General features: G+C 55.4%; 4 protein-coding genes across 5 annotated transcripts; all 4 read left to right on the top strand.

Annotated features, from left to right (window-relative positions):
* The first annotated feature begins 3383 nt into the window (after nucleotides 1-3383).
* Nucleotides 3384-4708, top strand: PV09_07226. 2 transcript variants are annotated; one of them, XM_016360967.1, is made up of 3 exons: nucleotides 3384-3513; nucleotides 3564-3604; nucleotides 3689-4708. In XM_016360967.1, the coding sequence occupies exon 3, from the start codon at nucleotides 4006-4008 to the stop codon at nucleotides 4534-4536; it is 531 nt and encodes a 176-aa protein (XP_016211339.1). In that variant the 5' UTR covers nucleotides 3384-3513; nucleotides 3564-3604; nucleotides 3689-4005; the 3' UTR covers nucleotides 4537-4708. The 2 variants fall into 2 exon arrangements, with proteins under 2 accessions (XP_016211339.1, XP_016211338.1); XM_016360966.1 differs by having other exon boundaries at nucleotides 3384-3604.
* A 463-nt stretch (nucleotides 4709-5171) lies between these two features.
* On the top strand, nucleotides 5172-6742 carry PV09_07225 (uncharacterized protein; the record flags this gene model as incomplete). Its single annotated transcript, XM_016360965.1, has 3 exons — nucleotides 5172-5311; nucleotides 5362-6205; nucleotides 6263-6742. The coding sequence occupies 3 exons, from the start codon at nucleotides 5172-5174 to the stop codon at nucleotides 6740-6742; spliced, it is 1464 nt and encodes a 487-aa protein (XP_016211337.1).
* A 982-nt stretch (nucleotides 6743-7724) lies between these two features.
* PV09_07224 (uncharacterized protein) lies at nucleotides 7725-11107 on the top strand. The gene is made up of 3 exons (XM_016360964.1): nucleotides 7725-8269; nucleotides 8321-10352; nucleotides 10410-11107. Exons 1-3 carry the CDS (start codon nucleotides 7800-7802, stop codon nucleotides 10878-10880), a joined length of 2973 nt encoding a protein of 990 aa, XP_016211336.1. The 5' UTR covers nucleotides 7725-7799; the 3' UTR covers nucleotides 10881-11107.
* An 818-nt stretch (nucleotides 11108-11925) lies between these two features.
* PV09_07223 (uncharacterized protein) lies at nucleotides 11926-16460 on the top strand. The gene is made up of 4 exons (XM_016360963.1): nucleotides 11926-12426; nucleotides 12516-12649; nucleotides 12747-14602; nucleotides 14658-16460. The coding sequence occupies exons 1-4, from the start codon at nucleotides 12360-12362 to the stop codon at nucleotides 16003-16005; spliced, it is 3405 nt and encodes a 1134-aa protein (XP_016211335.1). The 5' UTR covers nucleotides 11926-12359; the 3' UTR covers nucleotides 16006-16460.
* Nucleotides 16461-16465: the final 5 nt, after the last annotated feature.

Below are 16465 nucleotides of genomic sequence, written 5' to 3'. Positions count from 1 at the left end.
ACGCACCCTCGTTCTCCGTACACACGTAGACACACGCGCTCGCACTCGCTGTCCCTTTTCATACCGTGTCATGGGCGGGCCACGTTACCAGTTACCGTACAGCAAGGCACCGAAACTTACGTTACGGTACTGAACAGCGGCAGGCAGTCACCGCGCCCTCGAGCAGCAGCAGCAGCAGCAGCGGTGAAAGCCATCACGTCGCTTGCTGGCTGCTTCCCTTGCGATGCGCGCGCGATGCTCCGCGACGCTCGATAGGCCGGCTGAGTCGAGTGTTTTGTCAGCGAGGGAGTGACTGAGGGATAGCTTGCTCGAACTTCTCATGCCGCACTGACTGGTGGCAACCCGCAACAACCACGACCTTATCATCTCTCCACCGGCAAGGGCCTCGGCCGCTTCCAACCGTCACCGCGATCCCGATCGTCCCCGCAGGTGATTGCACACGCACGTCACCGGCGCTCCAGCTTGCTCGCAGCTTGTTGCGCTGGTGACCCTGGCTTTGCTGTCGACACTCGTCCAGTGCGTGATCACGTTCCATCCGGGTACACATCCCCAGCGTCACGCGCGTGTGTGCGTCTCTTTCCACTGCCTCTGACGTACGTTTATTGTACGTGCGTGTACGCGCGACGCTGCCCGCTGGCTTCTGTCTATCGCCCAGGCTCGAGTGCCCGCCCGCACCTGCTGCCATCTGCTGGGTGCCCCCCTCGCTCAGCGCTGTGCCTCGCCCCCTCTCTGTCCCCGCCGTCGGCCTCCCTGTGTCGCTTGATCCTGTACCATCTGACGCCCCAAGCCCACGGCCTCGCTCGCTACGGCACGATCAAGCAGCGCTCCCCAATGATCCCCCTTCTCCCTCACTCGCTCTTCTCAACCCGCGGCTCTCTCCAACCCCCCCCCCCCCCCCCCCCCCGCGCCCCGTTTGTCAGCGCCAGTGCGTGCGCGTGTAACGTACAAGCATCATCATCTGCAATCAAAGTGTGTCGGCATCCGTTTATCTCCTCCACATCATCGGCCAGAGAAAACATACTGTGATAGGGCCACAATACAGGCGGCCAGTTTTGATATACTTAAGCGTATCACGCCGCCTTTTCACTTCATTCATCACGAGTCCGGCCTAGACGCGAGCGTCCCGTAACTTTGCGTATCCCAACAATAATGCACCAGCCCGTCAGCGCGATAAGAATCCTCCGCTAGTTCCCTTTTTGCTTTCCTCCTGGTTCGTTGTCCCCCTCCTCCAGAAGCTACAGATGGCGGGGTCTGCGTGGCGTCGATGGACATGGCCCCATCGAGCAGATCTGACCACCCTCACACGCGCACTTCCTCGTCGTGCGTACGACTGTACGGAGTACAGAGGTACAGCACAACCAAAACAGAACGCCCTATCGCAGCTTCGAGCAGCCAAACAACGCGCGCACGCTGCAGGGGCTTCGCCCAGCAAGTGAACCACCGACCCACCCGACTTACCCGATTGGGCAGTGCCATGCTAACTTTAAGCTCCCGTCCAAGCGCTCGAAGACATCATCGCCGGTCCCATGGTAGGCCTGGTACCGTGACCTGCCTACCCTTGCGCGTGGTGTGTTCCAGCCAAAAAAAATATAGGTTCGAGAATGTCTTTGGAATGATGAGGTCAGAAGTACGGCATGCGGAAGTCTGGAAATCGCCTCGTCTACTCGTCGAGCCGGCCATGGGAGATTCTGCTGGCCAGAAATTCCCCCGCCTGCCCTGCTTTTTTTTCCCCGCCAGCGTTGGGAAGATCGACGATTTTGGCGATGCCAGCGTTGGGGACCCGTCTCTGTTCCCCGCGAGATCCGACGTAGTCGGAGTAAACTCCTCTTTGAGACATTGTGCTACTGTCTATTGAGGAGTGTGACTGTCGCTGTTTCTTTGTATAGCCCTCCCTGGCCACACGACGTTGACATACCAAGGACCTGCCAGAATGTCCTGTCGTCCAACGAGATGCACGTCCCGATGACCAATGAAGCTTATTGTTGACTTGTACCTTGCAATTCGCTGAGCATCCTGATGCGGCTGTCGAGGGCGAAGGTATTTTGATTCTTGATTTTGGCATCTCGACCAAACTCTTTCACACTTATAATAGAGAAAGACTGTTCTGAAGACGACAGTGTAAGCCTGCTAACAGTGCACAAACGTGTCTAGTGCGAAATGTTACAAGTCGAGCTCGTATGATCCAGCCAGGAAACCGCGTTGCTGCGCCCTAGGGAATTTCGAGCGTCAAAGGATCGTTTTCAACCATGCGAAGAAAAGAAGGGAGAAATCGGCTTCTCTTCGCTGGCTGAAAAAGCCCTTTTTTTTTCGCGCAGGGTTCATCCTTTTGTATTCAGCACCGTCGTGCTCTTGAATATGCTTAGACTGCGTAGCGGAAACACAAAAAGTGTACCTTGTGCGAAAGTTACGATGCATGTTAGCCCAGAGGTCAGCCAAATGGCATTCCCGTACTCGAATAGGTCTGTCTAGCCGCTGATGCGTCTCTAACATATGTATTTTGGGTTTCTCCACGAACGCACGCTTTGGCTCCCTGAGCGTGACATGTTCGGCTTGCGCACACGAAGTCACGCCCGGAGCGTTGTAGTCTGTCCGTCTGTGCGGCAGCTTCACGACGACTGCGCCGGCAGACGTGAGTCTGTCGGACCCGGAAGCTGTGCCTACGTGCCTGAAAGCAACCCCTGCTGAACATGGCCAAACGCCAGCGCGGAGCTTCGAGCTTCGAATGTGAGATGGTCTCGATTGACTGCGGTCTGTTGCGTTGGCATTCAAAAATGGCTTGCCAACCCATCATGTGTTTGACGAGATAGAAGAACACGATCCATGTACTGGACCCGCTAAGCTGTGCGAACACCATGCGTAGTACCATCATGTTATGTTCTTCAAGGACGTAACTTAATAGCCGTATTCACCCCTGGAGTTGAGGCAGCTTGAATGAATGCCTCCATGCAGGGAGATTGACGATTGACGATTGACACGTCTCTCGACCGTCCCAATGGCAGTGAATCGCAGCGGCTCGAAGTGAACAGACCTGAAGCAGGGCAAGAGAGCACCTGAGAGGGCCATAAACCGTTATGTATATTTTCCTCCATGATAAGATTAGAAACAACTCTCCACGAGGCGTACATGGACGGCCAGTCTTGAGAACACCATCACCCGCGGTGACCTGCTTTGTGCTTGGGCACTCGGCGCACAAATTATGACGCGTTGTTCCGGCAAGCGTACTTCTTTGCCTGGAGCATGCATTTCCATTTTTTGGTTGCTCTGCTAAACGTAAACGCGATGTTCAGGCTTGCGCAGCCGAGAAGCCCGAGACGCGCTTCGCAGGGCGGAGCGATCAGGGATTTGTGAGGTCATCGGCTGTTTTTTTAACACAACGGCAGGACCCCAGGGACAGTCGAGCCATCTAAACAAAGATCATCTACGCCGACGCTCGAATGCAATGTCTTCTCCGCCGGCCTCGATCCTGAACTTTCGAGATGTAGGCAAGACGATCAATAGCTTCTGCGGCACGCGGTACGACGCTCCGATCATGAGCGACACAACCGGCTGACGAAGGAGGAAAGGCTGCTGCGTGAAGAGATGCTATACCGTTCGGCTCGTCCTGGTTCGTTCTTCTTTCTCTTCCTTATAAGTGCATCAAAATTGCAGATGCTCCTTCACAGGTGCTAGACGCTGACGGGACGATTAGATGAGGCGTCCAAGGAAGACAGAGATCGGCTCATCCACGAGTTCAAAATCAAGACGATAGTTGATCTGCGTACCGAGTAGGAACCTATAAGCGTTGTCGATGTGAGAATAGGCAAATGCTGACTTACTGACGGAACTGAGCACATTGAGCAAGCGAAGAAGCGCGATGCCAAGCTCGCCGCTGCCGCCGCCGCTGCTGCTGCTGCTTCTGCTTCGCCAGAAGCAGCACCATTATCTGATCAAGCGGCGCTAGAGCCTCTTCAGATACCCGGGATAAATTACCGCAGCATCAACTTCAACGGAAAGGCGTATTCAAACATGCTGCTCAGCAAGCTCACCTGGTGGCAGTTCATCAAGCTGATCGGCCTCATGGCGACAGGGTACCGCATCGATGCGATCAGGATCATCGGCGAGAACGTGATGCGCGACAAGGGACTGATCGGTCTCGGCATCGACTCCGTCGACGCGTGCACCGCGGAAGTGCGAGAGTTCTTCGACGTCCTGGCCAACCGCGACAACTTCCCCGTTCTCGTGCACTGCACGCAGGGCAAGGATCGGACAGGCTTGACCGTGCTCTTGACGCTTCTCTTGCTGGGCGTCCCTCTGCCGGCTGCACAGTATGACTATATGGCCACTCAGGGCCAGCTCGACTCGGAGAGGGAGGAGCGCTTGAGAGAAATCGCTTCCATTGGCTTGCCAGAGAGTTTCGCGGACTGCGATCCGGAGTTTGTGGCTGCGATCGACAGACACATACAAGAGGAGTACGGGGGCGTCTCGCAGTACCTTAGCCATGCCGGTGTGGGCGAGGAAACGCAAAATGCAGTAAAAGAGCACTTGAAGATGCCATGATAGATTTAGACGACCGAGTTCCCCAAACCCGTTCGCTTTTGCATTTTCAGACCAGAAAACAATGCCAATGGTCAATAGAATCTTCCTTCCGCCTTTGAATATTTTTATGTTTTTGCTCAAATAATATCTTAATCTAGCCTTTTATGATACCACTAACATGCTAAAAGTTGTGCTAGCTAGATTAGAGAATAGGATGTTGCCGCTTTTGCAATCAGCCCTGCCATCGTTCAATCAGTAGCGCGAGCTGCAGTCAGCATGAAGTCTTGGCGTAATCCTGCGTAGTCCTGGTTCATTTGCGAAGATCGCGGACCTTAGGTTGTCATCACAAGGACATCTTCGGCGAATTGAAACCCTTCTGGAGAAGATAAAGGGAAGATCTCCACGGCTACAAGCTGGGTAGTTGAAGAAAACCGGGTTTTGCTGCACGGGATTCGTCTCTTATCCTCAACAACGCCATGGACACTTCTGTTTCCTTTGTCCTCCTGTCAATCTTGTTCGTCTACGGCCTCACAAAGACGGCAAGCTTTATTAGAAATTACATTTCAGGAGTTCGCACGGGGTATCCAGTGTGGGTATCGCCAGTTCTATCGCACTCCATTCCGTGGATGATGCTTGGGCCAATGTTCCGTCCTCACATGGAACGGTACCTGCCAGAATGGATATACGATCGATTGGTGGTGTTCTGCGCCGGATGGGAATTTCATGCGGGTGCGAAGATGCATAGACGGCTGGGAAAGGTATTTGTCGCGGTTACTCCAGACGAGTGCTCGCTCTGGTCCGTATTTGTCACATGAATGTTACTAAACTGAAGGTTGACGAAATCAGGATCGCGGAGCCCTCCGTAGCAAACGTAGTTCTTCATAGAAGAAAAGAATTTCAGCAGCCGGAGCTGGTAGGACGTATCATCAATTTCCTCGGGCCTACGCTCTTGGCGGCCAACGGAGAAGACTGGCAACGACAGCGTCGTGTTATCGCTCCAAATCTCAACGAACGTATCAGCAAGTCGGTGTGGGACGAAAGCTGCCACCAAGCAGCTAAGATGTCGGACTACCTAGTCAGGAACTCAGGAAATAAGACCATCGATGGACTCCGCAACATCGCAATCAACGTTCTAGGCCGCTCCAGCTACGGCCAGAATCAGGAATGGACGCCGGACGAGCCGGTTGACACAAGCGACATACATCAAGAGCTTACATACTTCAAAAGCATCTCACTTGTGACATCCATGCTCCTACCCGCGGCTTTTATCCCGCCAATACTCATGGATCTATGGTTTTTACCCACTGCGCTAAGGTTGCTTGGTAGGGGATTGAAGATGTTGCCGAAACTGACCAGCGAGCTTCTCGAGAATGAACGCAGGGTTGCGGAGGTAGATCAAGTTCCACGGAATAACCTACTTAGTCAGATGGTGCAGTTGTCGGATCATTCTAAAGCCAGTAAATCTGGTCTCACGCTCACTGAGGAGGAGATCCATGGGAATCTGTTTCTCTTCTCTGCCGCTGGCTTTGATACAACTGCAAACACGATGGGATATGGTGTGACGCTGCTAGCTGCTTATCCCGAATGGCAAGACTGGATGAGGGAGGACTACCATGGTCTAGACAGTGATCCGTCATCTTGGGTATATGAAGACATATTCCCAAGATGTAAGAGAACTTTGGCCGTAATGGTAAGCCCACTCTGTCCAGTGATACAGCTTTTTGAGGTATTTAACCCTAACTTGCAGTTTGAAACTCTTCGTCTCTTTACTCCGGTGCTACATTCATACCGCTGCACGAACCATGAGCAGCTTGTCACGGACGAAAGCGGGTCTCATCGTCTCGCGAATGGTATGGATGTATTTGTCAACCAAGCAGCTATACATCGTGATTCATCAATCTGGGGTGCCGATTCAGAAGCCTTCAAGCCCTCGCGATGGATAGATTCCTCTGGCGACTTAATCACTCCGGAGAAGGGCACCTTCATTCCATGGTCTGGCGGACCCCGGATATGTCCCGGTATTAAGATGGCCCAGGTCGAATTCGTGGCCACGTTTGCGACTCTCTTCTATGCAGCCAAGTGCGAGTCAATTGCGGCTGGAGTTAACCCGAGAGAAAACGCGCGCTTCCTTGAAAGTCTCATGAGAGATTCGTTCTTTAAGCTGTCATTGCAAATGAAACACCCAAGCGAAGTTCGGCTTCGATGGATTCCTCAGGGCTGTCAGTGACATTTGCCCTTTAACCCGGCTTTTTTTTTTTTTTTTTTTTTTTTTGTTGTTGTTGTTGTTGTCTGTGTATGCAAGGAATAATCACACCTAATAAAGCGTTTGGACTCCTCAATTCAACGACTGCTACATCAATTCGGGTGTTCGAATTGAGGTGACGAGAACTCAGGCTTTAATTCACCTAGTGAAACACTACCGTGTGTTAGATAACATTTTCAAGTTGTCCAGATCTCCGAATATGCATACAAAACTAGAAATTTTCAGCGTCCCTGGCTACGTCCTAGCCACTGCCTACACTTGGATGAAAGAAGTGACGAAGTTGAGATTGGAGAGACCCCTCTTCACTCGGCTTTGATTTCGTGTGCTAAGCTACGATATTGATTCGTTGTCGCTTGGAGTCATAGGTGCACAAAGCCGGCAGTGGCATGTCAGAATGCAGTATAGTCTCTAGTAACTGCGGTAGTCTAATTTGGCATACGGCCACCTGCGCGTTAAGAAAACAGACATATTCTGTAGGACCCTGTAACTTAAGGTATTTGTCGCTGATCAAAATGCGCGAATCTAAGCTTGGTTGTATCACATGTGCAATATTAGGACTCATTCGGCTCCCAAATCCTTGATCCGCAGAATCACCACCATGCGCACACGACACTAGGCTAAGGACTTCTTAAAGGTGGATGTTCGGGTTAATTCGCATGTCATCGAATTTAGGTTTAGCTAAGCCTGAATTGACTGCTTGGGCCGTAATTAGAGAATGCCCTTTCACGAAGCATTGGAGTTCTCGTTCATTGATGGGGTGAACGTGCCTCATTAGGACGTTGCTGTTCTCGTGAGCAAGCCGCTGCGGTTTTGTGTCGTGAATGCTTGTTGTCGCTCGGTGGCTTTACCAGCTGAGGCCGTCGACGCCTTAAGGCCTCAGTTACCCGATTCGGAATGCGCCGGGCTCGGGCCTTGCCTTCGCAGTGAGAGATTGTCTGTTCATCACCGTCTTTGTTTGTTTCGCTCATTTCAGCCTTTTGATTTGTCGCTGGGTATTAGATCTGGCAATTGAAGGGGGTAGATGGTGCATCTTACGTCGCTCGTTGCCTTCCACACTCGGATCGCAAGGTCCGGAGCTGTAGGACGAAGCTTAACATGCTATAACCTGACCGCCACCCACACTTCCGCGACCTGCATAGCCTCTGTCCGTAGCAAACAGCTGCACTCACTTCGCCCACTTAGCAGCCAACCCGTGCTGCCTGAATTCTCTCCGAAATCCTCTGCTCTCGCACGAACTTCACCTTCGGACTCTAGCCAGCCGCTCCGTGGCCTTCGAAACCTAAAACTCACTCCGCGCACACAGCTCAGATCTTGCAGTTATCAACGACACAACATGTGCCGACATTCGCTTGGAGCAGATGTTGCGGAATCTGCAGTCGATGTGACCAAAGGTCGCGAAGTGCTGCCGACCAACGTGAAGCCTCTTCACTATCGGCTGACGCTGGAGCCAAATCTCGAATCCTTCGAGTACAAGGGCACCGTCGAAATCGAGTATGTTGCGAAATAGCGCAGAGATTGACAGCGGGGTTGATAAATATCTAGCTTGGATGTCAAAGAAGACAGCACGTCGATCTCGCTCAACACAATCGACATCGACATCAAGTCCACCAAAGTCCTTAGCGGCGGGACCGTCGTCGAGTCCGCTCCCTCACTCACGTACGATGCCGACACGCAAACCACGAAAGTGGAGTTGAAGTCTACGCTGCCAGCTGGCAGCAAGGCGACCTTGGTGCACGAGTTCACCGGTACGCTGAACGACAACATGGCGGGCTTTTATCGCTCGTCTTACAAGAGCGCGGACGGCACCACGACCAAGTATCTGGCCACCACGCAGATGGAACCCACAGATGCGCGACGGGCGTTCCCGTGCTTTGACGAGCCAGCGCTGAAGGCGAAGTTCACGATCACGCTGATTGCGGATAAAGAGCTGACGTGTCTGAGCAACATGGATGCTGTGTCGGAGAAGGAAGTGGATGCGTACTACGGCGGTGGGAAGAAAAAGGCCGTGACTTTCCGCGAGACGCCTCTCATGTCGACATACCTGCTGGCATTCATCGTCGGCGAGCTCAATGTGATTGAGACGAACGAGTTCAGGATACCGGTACGTGTCTTCGCCACTCCGGACAAGGACATCGAGCACGGCCGCTTCTCGCTTGACCTGGCGGCGAAGACGCTCAAGTTCTACGAGGAGAAGTTTGACAGCCAGTTCCCATTGCCTAAGATGGACATGGTAGCCATCCCTGACTTCAGCGCTGGAGCCATGGAGAACTGGGGTCTCGTCACCTACCGTGTCGTAGACCTGCTGTTCGACGAGAAGACGAGCGGAGCATCCACCAAGCAGCGGGTTGCCGAAGTCGTCCAGCACGAACTCGCACACCAGTGGTTTGGTAACTTGGTCACGATGGACTTCTGGGAGGGCTTGTGGTTGAACGAGGGCTTTGCAACTTGGATGTCGTGGTACTCATGCAATGCCTTCTACCCAGAGTGGAAGGTCTGGCAGGGCTATGTGACGGACAATCTACAGAGCGCACTCGCGCTGGATTCGCTCCGGAGCAGTCATCCAATTGAAGTGCCTGTGAAGCGAGCGGACGAGATCAATCAGATCTTTGACGCCATCTCTTACTCCAAAGGCTCTTGTGTCCTCCGTATGGTCTCAAAATACCTAGGTGAACAGACGTTCATGGAGGGCATCCGACGGTATCTGAAGAAGCACGCGTATGGAAACACTCAGACCAGTGACCTGTGGGCCGCGTTGGCAGATGCCAGCGGCAAGGACGTCAAGAAGATAATGGAGATCTGGACCAAGAACGTGGGATATCCGGTCGTCAGTGTGACCGAAGATGCGGCCAAGAGCTTGATCCACGTCAAGCAAAACCGCTTTTTGCGCACGGCAGACGTCACGCCCGAGGAGGACAAAACTCTGTACCCTGTGTTCCTCAGTCTACGGACTAGGGATGGTATCGACGAGGACTTGACTCTGTCGACACGCGAAGAAAGCTTCAAGATCAAGGACATGGACTTTTTCAAGCTGAACGCTGATCACTCAGGCATCTACCGGACATCGTACACTTCCGAGCGCTTGATGAAGCTTGGCGAGGCGGCCAAGCAAGGCCTTCTCAGCGTGGAAGATCGCGCCGGCATGATTGCAGACGCCGGCGCTCTGGCTGCATCCGGCTATCAGAAGACGTCCGGTTTGCTCTCGCTGCTGAAAGGCTTCAAGACCGAGACCGAGTTCGTGGTTTGGGACGAACTTCTGGCGCGCATCGGCGCTTTGCGAGGCGCCTGGGTCTTCGAAGACGAGAAGGTCAAGGCTGCGCTCAAGAAGATGCAGCTTGAGCTGGTCGCTGACAAGGCGCACGAGCTCGGCTGGGAATTCAAGGACACAGATGGCCATATCGAACAGCAGTTCAAGTCGCTGCTGTTTGGCTCGGCAGGCTTGGCAGGTGACGAGAAGATCAAGGCGGCTGCGTTTGAGATGTTGAACAAGTTCAAGCAAGGCGACAAGACGGCAATCCATCCCAACATCAGGAGCAGCGTATACTCCATTTGCTTGGCGTACGGTGGCGAGGCCGAGGTAAGTGCATTATGAGTCAGACAGGCCGGAGGAGTGATTGCTGACGAGACCATTTAGTACGACGTTGTTCTGGACGCGTACTTGAACGGCGCTACCGCGGACGAGCGCAACACCGCTCTGCGCGCTCTCGGCCGCGCCAAGTCTTCCGAGCTCATCAAGAAGACGCTCACGCTCCCACTGTCGGAGCACGTCAAGGGTCAAGATATCTACCTGCCGCTCGGTGGTCTGCGCACGCACCGCGACGGCATCGTCGCCCTCTGGTCCTGGATGAAGGACAACTGGGACGAGCTGGAGAAGAAGCTGCCGCCAGGCCTGAGCATGCTGGGCAGCGTGGTGAGCATCTGCACGAGCAGCTTCACACGCGAGGATCAGGCGGAAGAGGTGAAGAAGTTCTTTGGCGCTCGGAAGACCAAGGGCTTCGATCAGAGTTTGGCACAGAGCATGGACGCGGTGAAGGCCAAGGCAAAGTGGGTTGAGAGGGATGCGAAGGACGTCGAGACGTGGTTGGCGAAGGGAGGCTACCTGTGAGGGACACGGGACTTTTTTTTTTTCTTTGCTTGCATACAAGAGGCTGGTTACGGTGCAAAAGAGGCGAGACCTTGGCATGTTCGGTGTACATCTAGCATAAGACGCAGTGGCAAGCTGGCAGCACGAGACGAGGGATGCGGATGTCTCCGCTCGACCCGCGCTCGTCAGCACGCCGTTCCCGACGCAAATTAGGCCGCGCCGGAAATCCAGATGTTGCTATCCAGACACGTCGCCCGAGGCCCAGGCGCTTACTAGTGAAACCGAGCACGACGGCCGCTGCTTCGTTTCAGAGGAAGGGCCGTTCGAAGACGGCGAGGAGTGCACGCCCTGAGGCAGCTCAGCAGGCGGACGCCCAGCCTAGACCGCCCTCTTCGCTCCAAGCAGCTCGGAGACGGCGAACAAACGGCAGAGCCTTTGCAGAGACGGAGAGAGAAGGGCATGAGCGCGCTTGGCCTGCCGAAAAAGACGCCGCGGGGGCCTGGCACGTGACCGTCGAGCGCGGACACGATGAGGATCAGCGCGCGCGCCAAATGTAGACTTGGAAGCAGCGGCGCAGAAAGCTTGGCATGACATCGTGCTCGTTCCTGAAAAAAAAAGCCGCGTCAGTGCCGGGAAAGAGCAAGAGCCAGCCCGGCGCCGACGTCGCATGTGCCGTTGCGCGACCGGTGGCCGTCGTCTGCTGCCCTCTGCGTTGCTCCGCGGGCGCGCAGAAGCTGTGCGGAGCCGCTTCGTTCGCCCTCTCGCGGCCGGCAACGTGATCGACTGCCTGTGTACGGCCGAAGTGTCCGCCGCCCCCCCCCCCCCCCCCACCCACGTCCGCTCGCTGCCTCCCTCTGTCTGGCCTCTGGCCTCGTCTCTCCTTCTCGGCGCGAGGCCGGAGAGCACACGCTTGCTGTCGATGAATTGTGGAGAGGATTGCGTCTGAGGGACGATCGTGCCAGCTCTCGGCGCGCGGGCGAAATTGCGGGTGCGAGAACGTGCCGTGATTGTGGTGGCGCAGATGCGTACCTGTGACGGGCGGGCTTGTGCATAGGCAACAAAGCTGCGCATGGAAGAAACGATGAGGCCGTGTAGTGTGTTCTTTCGGCGCCCTTGAGCCCGCCGGCTGCGTCTCGACTGTCGGCCTGCGTAGCTTTTCATCGCTTCCCTTTTTTCCTGCCCCTTCCCGGATCGTTTCCTAGCTGCATGTTACCTGCGCAGACAAGTCAGACCTTGCACGTACGTTGCACATCCATGGTGGATCTGCAAGCTTCGAACGGCACGCCGTTTATAACTGTCCCTTCCCCACATCCTGCACGACCAAGAACATTCCTGGACCTACGCCGCCAACGCCGCGATCGCATAGAAGCCCAAGAAACTTGAACGCCGTGCTCCTGTCCGCTCATCGCTCGCTGCGTCGTCTGAATCCCGGCTGGCTCTTGTACGTGCGTTTGAGCCTGGGGCGTCACTCGTCCTAGGCGACATCCCGCGCAGACACAGATGGGCGTCGGAAGCTCGCGAGTAGGAGAGGGCGCGGGCAGCGTGTATATGCGCGACCAGACACGATGTAAGACAGCGAGTTCAATTGTCTACGCGAGCCCCCTCCCCGGACTGGAAGGCTTGCTTGTGCTAACGTCGCCTGTTTGTGAGCCGCAGTCTCGATAGCCGCGCTGACCGTCACGAACTCGCGCAACCGAACTCTGCTTTCTGTCGCGCCGAACGAATTTCCCGCGTCGCGGTACGTGGCCAGACGCGAGGCCGGAGACGAGACCCCCATCGAATACATACAGGTGCGTCCGGGGCCTCTCGTGGACCGAAGATGGATCCACGGGGGCGTGACGAGGGCGAGTGTTCAGACGGGCTAACTGCGTGTATCAAAACTTCCAGGACCCAGAAAGTGGCAGCAGCTCGCAGCCGCCTTCATTCTTACTTCGTCTCTCCAACGATGACGACCTCATATTCAATTTCACCATAGTCATAAGAAAGACCCCCGCTCCCCCCTCCGCCACCGCCGATGGAAGCGTCCCCCCCGCGGCGATCGACACAACCATCAACGGGCTCACGTTCCTGTACGCCTCCACGACCAGGGAGCTCGAGAACCTCATCACAAAAGAGCTGCACGCGGACCCCAACCTGCACAAGAACAATCCAAACGTGACCCTGATCGGCGACTACAGCACGTCGGGCAACCCGTCCGTCTCCTTTCAGTGGAGCTGGAAATGGCGTCCCCCCAAACTCGCAGAGGACCGGGGCGGCGGCTGGCGCAACTGCTGCAGCTTCGTCGACTACGACCAGCGCAACCACCGCTTGAATCCCCTCGCCATTTTCACGTTCTGGGTTCAGAACACGCAGCGAGTCGCGGCGCTGAACAGTCCCAAGTCGCCGTCGCCGCGCTTGGACGTCTCGGGCACGGCCAAGCTCAGGGTGCCGAGCTCACAGTCGATTGATTCGAGGCTGAGCGACTCTGATGGCGGCGTAGACCAGAAGGACGCACCGCCGGCGCAGTCGCCGGGCGTCGAACCGATCCCGGAGGATGGCCTCGGTCTCGTGCCCACCATGACGGGCACAACGATAGCGACCAGCACGGTGAAGCCACTCGACATTACGTGTCCGCGCCCGGGAGAAGATTTCAGTCTAGCTGAGGATGGGCCGCTCTTCCGGGCCACAATGAAGGCGATGGAGCAGCGGACGGGCAGCATGCGCGCACGCTGGAAGCGCGTGCTTCGCAAGGCCGAGGAGACGTATGCAGCCCAGCAGAACGCAAACAACGCCGTCGCCGGCCTCATCGATGCGCTGCGGGATGCGTCGACGTCGAGCACGAACGTGGTGCAGCCAGCCATGGATCATTACTTCGACAAGATCGCCAAGGAAATTCTGGCGTACGAGAGGAGTAACACGCAGAATCTGCAGCGGATGATCATCGAACCGATAGCCAAGCTGTACAACGTTGACATCAAGCAAGCCGAGTCGAAGAAGCGCGACTTCGAGGAGGAATCGAAGGAGTACTACGCGTACGTGTCGCGCTACCTAGGTCAGCGGCAGGACTCGCTCAAGGAAAAGAAACGTGCGGAGACGGACTCCAAATACCAGAAGAAGAAGCGAGATTTTGAGCTAAAGCGTTTCGACTACTCTTCATTCATGCAAGATTTACATGGCGGCCGCAAGGATCAAGAAGTGCTCTCGAACCTAACGCGTTATGCCGAGACGCAGGCGCAGGGATACCTCAAGACGGCGAAAAGGATTGAGGAGTTGCTCCCACAGCTGGAGGTCTTGATCGCTGGTGTACGCGAGGCCGACAAGGACTATCAAATTCAGCGTACGGAGCGTGAGGAGAAACGGCGTGCCTTGGAGAAGAGCAGCGCTTTTCCCGAGCCCGAGAAGGTCCTTGGGATCTCGCAGCCCGCCCTCGCGAACGCGCTGCGAAACGGAGTCGGCATCGGGAGATCTGGCAGCGTGCATGGTGCTGGAGCGGCGAGTGCACCAGCAATGACGATTAATGTGCCCGCGGCTACGTCTTCGGAGCCTGCGTCGGCGCTCATGCAACCCGTTTCCAGTGTGCTGTCGAGCAGCCCCAGCCAGGCGAGCAAGTTCAGAGGGATCAGGGATCTGGAGGAGCGAGACCACAACTCTCTCGGGTCAGACGCAACAAATGGGTATAGAGGGAAGGAAGGTCTCGTCTGGGCGATGAGCAGGCCAGGTAGTCACGCGGATCCGAAGGGCTTGAACAAGCAAGCGTGGCACAAGTACGGTAGCTCCTCTGTACTTTCACCAATTGCAAACACTGACTGTTGGGCTTAGATACTGGATCGTCCTCGACCAAGGCAAGCTGTCCGAGTATACAGGCTGGAAAGAGAAACTCGATTTGCACATGGAGCCCATCGATCTGCGTGTCGCTTCGGTCCGCGAAGCACGCAATGCAGATCGTCGATTCTGCTTCGAAATCATCACGCCGCAATTCACACGGGTGTATCAAGCGCAGGGCGAGGACGACATGCGCACCTGGATCAACGCCATCAACAACACCATTCAGAACGCCGTCGAAGGCAAGGGGGTTGCCGAGCCCGTGCCCAGAGACTCGTCGGGCTCCTTCAACAAGGAACTTGCGTCCGTATTGACGGGGAAGAGTGCATCGACAAGTCATCGCAGCGGACATAGCAGCCACAAGAGCGGCGTTTCGCGGCATGCTACTGTGGGTGAGAAACCTTCAGCGAGGATACAGTCCGTCGAAGTGAGCGAGAGTTCGCAAAGACTGCTACGACAACTTAGAGAGCACGATCCGGCGAACAGCTTCTGCGCCGACTGCAGCACAGATTCACGTGTAGACTGGGTGTCTATAAACCTTGGCGTGATCATTTGCATCGAGTGCTCTGGTATCCACCGATCCCTGGGCACCCACGTGTCCAAGGTGCGATCGCTCACGCTCGATCCAAATTCCTTCACCAGCGACATCGTTGAGATTCTCATGAAAGTCGGTAACCGCGTCAGCAACGCCATCTACGAGGCCAAGATGGAGCGGGGCCAGAAGCTCATGCCGCAGGCGAACCGAGAGCAACGCTTGCGTTTCATCACGATGAAGTACGTCGAGCGAGCATTCGTGCTTCCCATCTCGCCGACGCTATCGCACTTCGGAACGCCAGACGAGACGCTCCTCACCTCGGTGAAGAAACACGACATCCCCGGTGTCATCTACGCGCTTGCCCTCCGCGCTGATGTCAACGCGCATGACCGTTCGCGTAACACGCACGTCGTCTTCCTTGCGCTTGTAAGCGCAGACCCCGTCTCTCCAGCCTCCACTTCGCCTGCTAGCTCTCCTCGGACATCCATTCAGTCACCTCCCCCTCCATCAGGCGGTCGCAAACCGTTCGCCATCGCCGAGCTTCTGATCCAAAACGGCGCCGAAGTCCCGCAGACACTGCCTGCCATTCCACTGAGCCAGGACGCGAAGATGTACCTCCAGCAGAAGGAGGATCTGCGCATGGGACGTAAAACAGCTCCTGCCGCACCCTTGGATGAGGGCGTGGGTACCGGTGGCGACACCGTGACAGCGCTGCCGACGTTTCAGCCGGACGATGTGCGCAAAAAGAGAATCAGCTCGTCGGGGAGGCTGATCAAGTCACCTCCTGGCTCCAGCTCGGGGACATCTTAATTTATTTGTCCCTCAATCAAACAACCGACCTGGTTCCTACACTCCATTCCTTTCTTTGTTTCTTGGACTCCCCACTGTGAATATTCTGGGACAAAGGTGCGCTGATGACGCTGCCTCTTAATACAGGAGATTTTCGAGGGTGGTTTTTCTTTCGATGGATAATGGGGAGGGCCTTTTGATTTGGGACAGAGAGCATGTATTGGTTGCATGTGAGAAAAGAGAGGGCATCCCAACGGGCAGACGAGTCCCTCGAACAAGTAGACTAATGTGGAAGAGAAATTTGGTTTTGCTTTCGCGCTTTGGATATTGCGCGACAATGGGGCGGCGATATATACGGGCTTCCTTTTTTCTTTGGAAGGGGGAGGGGGGAGATCAAAGGAAGGCTTATGACGACATGATGGGCTTTAGGGGGAGGGTGAGCGATGATGAACGGGCGCGGATTAATGGAATGAAAATAGCG

Source organism: Verruconis gallopava, assembly GCF_000836295.1.
Source record: "Verruconis gallopava strain CBS 43764 unplaced genomic scaffold supercont1.27, whole genome shotgun sequence".
Lineage (NCBI taxonomy): Eukaryota > Fungi > Ascomycota > Dothideomycetes > Venturiales > Sympoventuriaceae > Verruconis > Verruconis gallopava.
The sequence above is the reverse complement of the archived record's forward strand: the minus strand, read 5'-3'. Positions and strand labels throughout refer to the sequence as shown.

Bases quoted from the DNA above. Each gene is read 5' to 3' on its own strand.
- PV09_07224 (XM_016360964.1), top strand. From the start codon at position 7,800: ATGGTGCATCTTACGTCGCTCGTTGCCTTCCACACTCGGATCGCAAGG. The intron at 8,270-8,320 runs GTATGTTGCGAA...ATAAATATCTAG, and splicing joins AAGGGCACCGTCGAAATCGA to CTTGGATGTCAAAGAAGACA. The intron at 10,353-10,409 runs GTAAGTGCATTA...GAGACCATTTAG, and splicing joins CGTACGGTGGCGAGGCCGAG to TACGACGTTGTTCTGGACGC.
- PV09_07223 (XM_016360963.1), top strand. From the start codon at position 12,360: ATGGGCGTCGGAAGCTCGCGAGTAGGAGAGGGCGCGGGCAGCGTGTAT. The intron at 12,427-12,515 runs GTAAGACAGCGA...TGTGAGCCGCAG, and splicing joins TATGCGCGACCAGACACGAT to TCTCGATAGCCGCGCTGACC. The intron at 14,603-14,657 runs GTACGGTAGCTC...TGTTGGGCTTAG, and splicing joins AACAAGCAAGCGTGGCACAA to ATACTGGATCGTCCTCGACC.
- PV09_07226 (XM_016360967.1), top strand. From the start codon at position 4,006: ATGCTGCTCAGCAAGCTCACCTGGTGGCAGTTCATCAAGCTGATCGGC.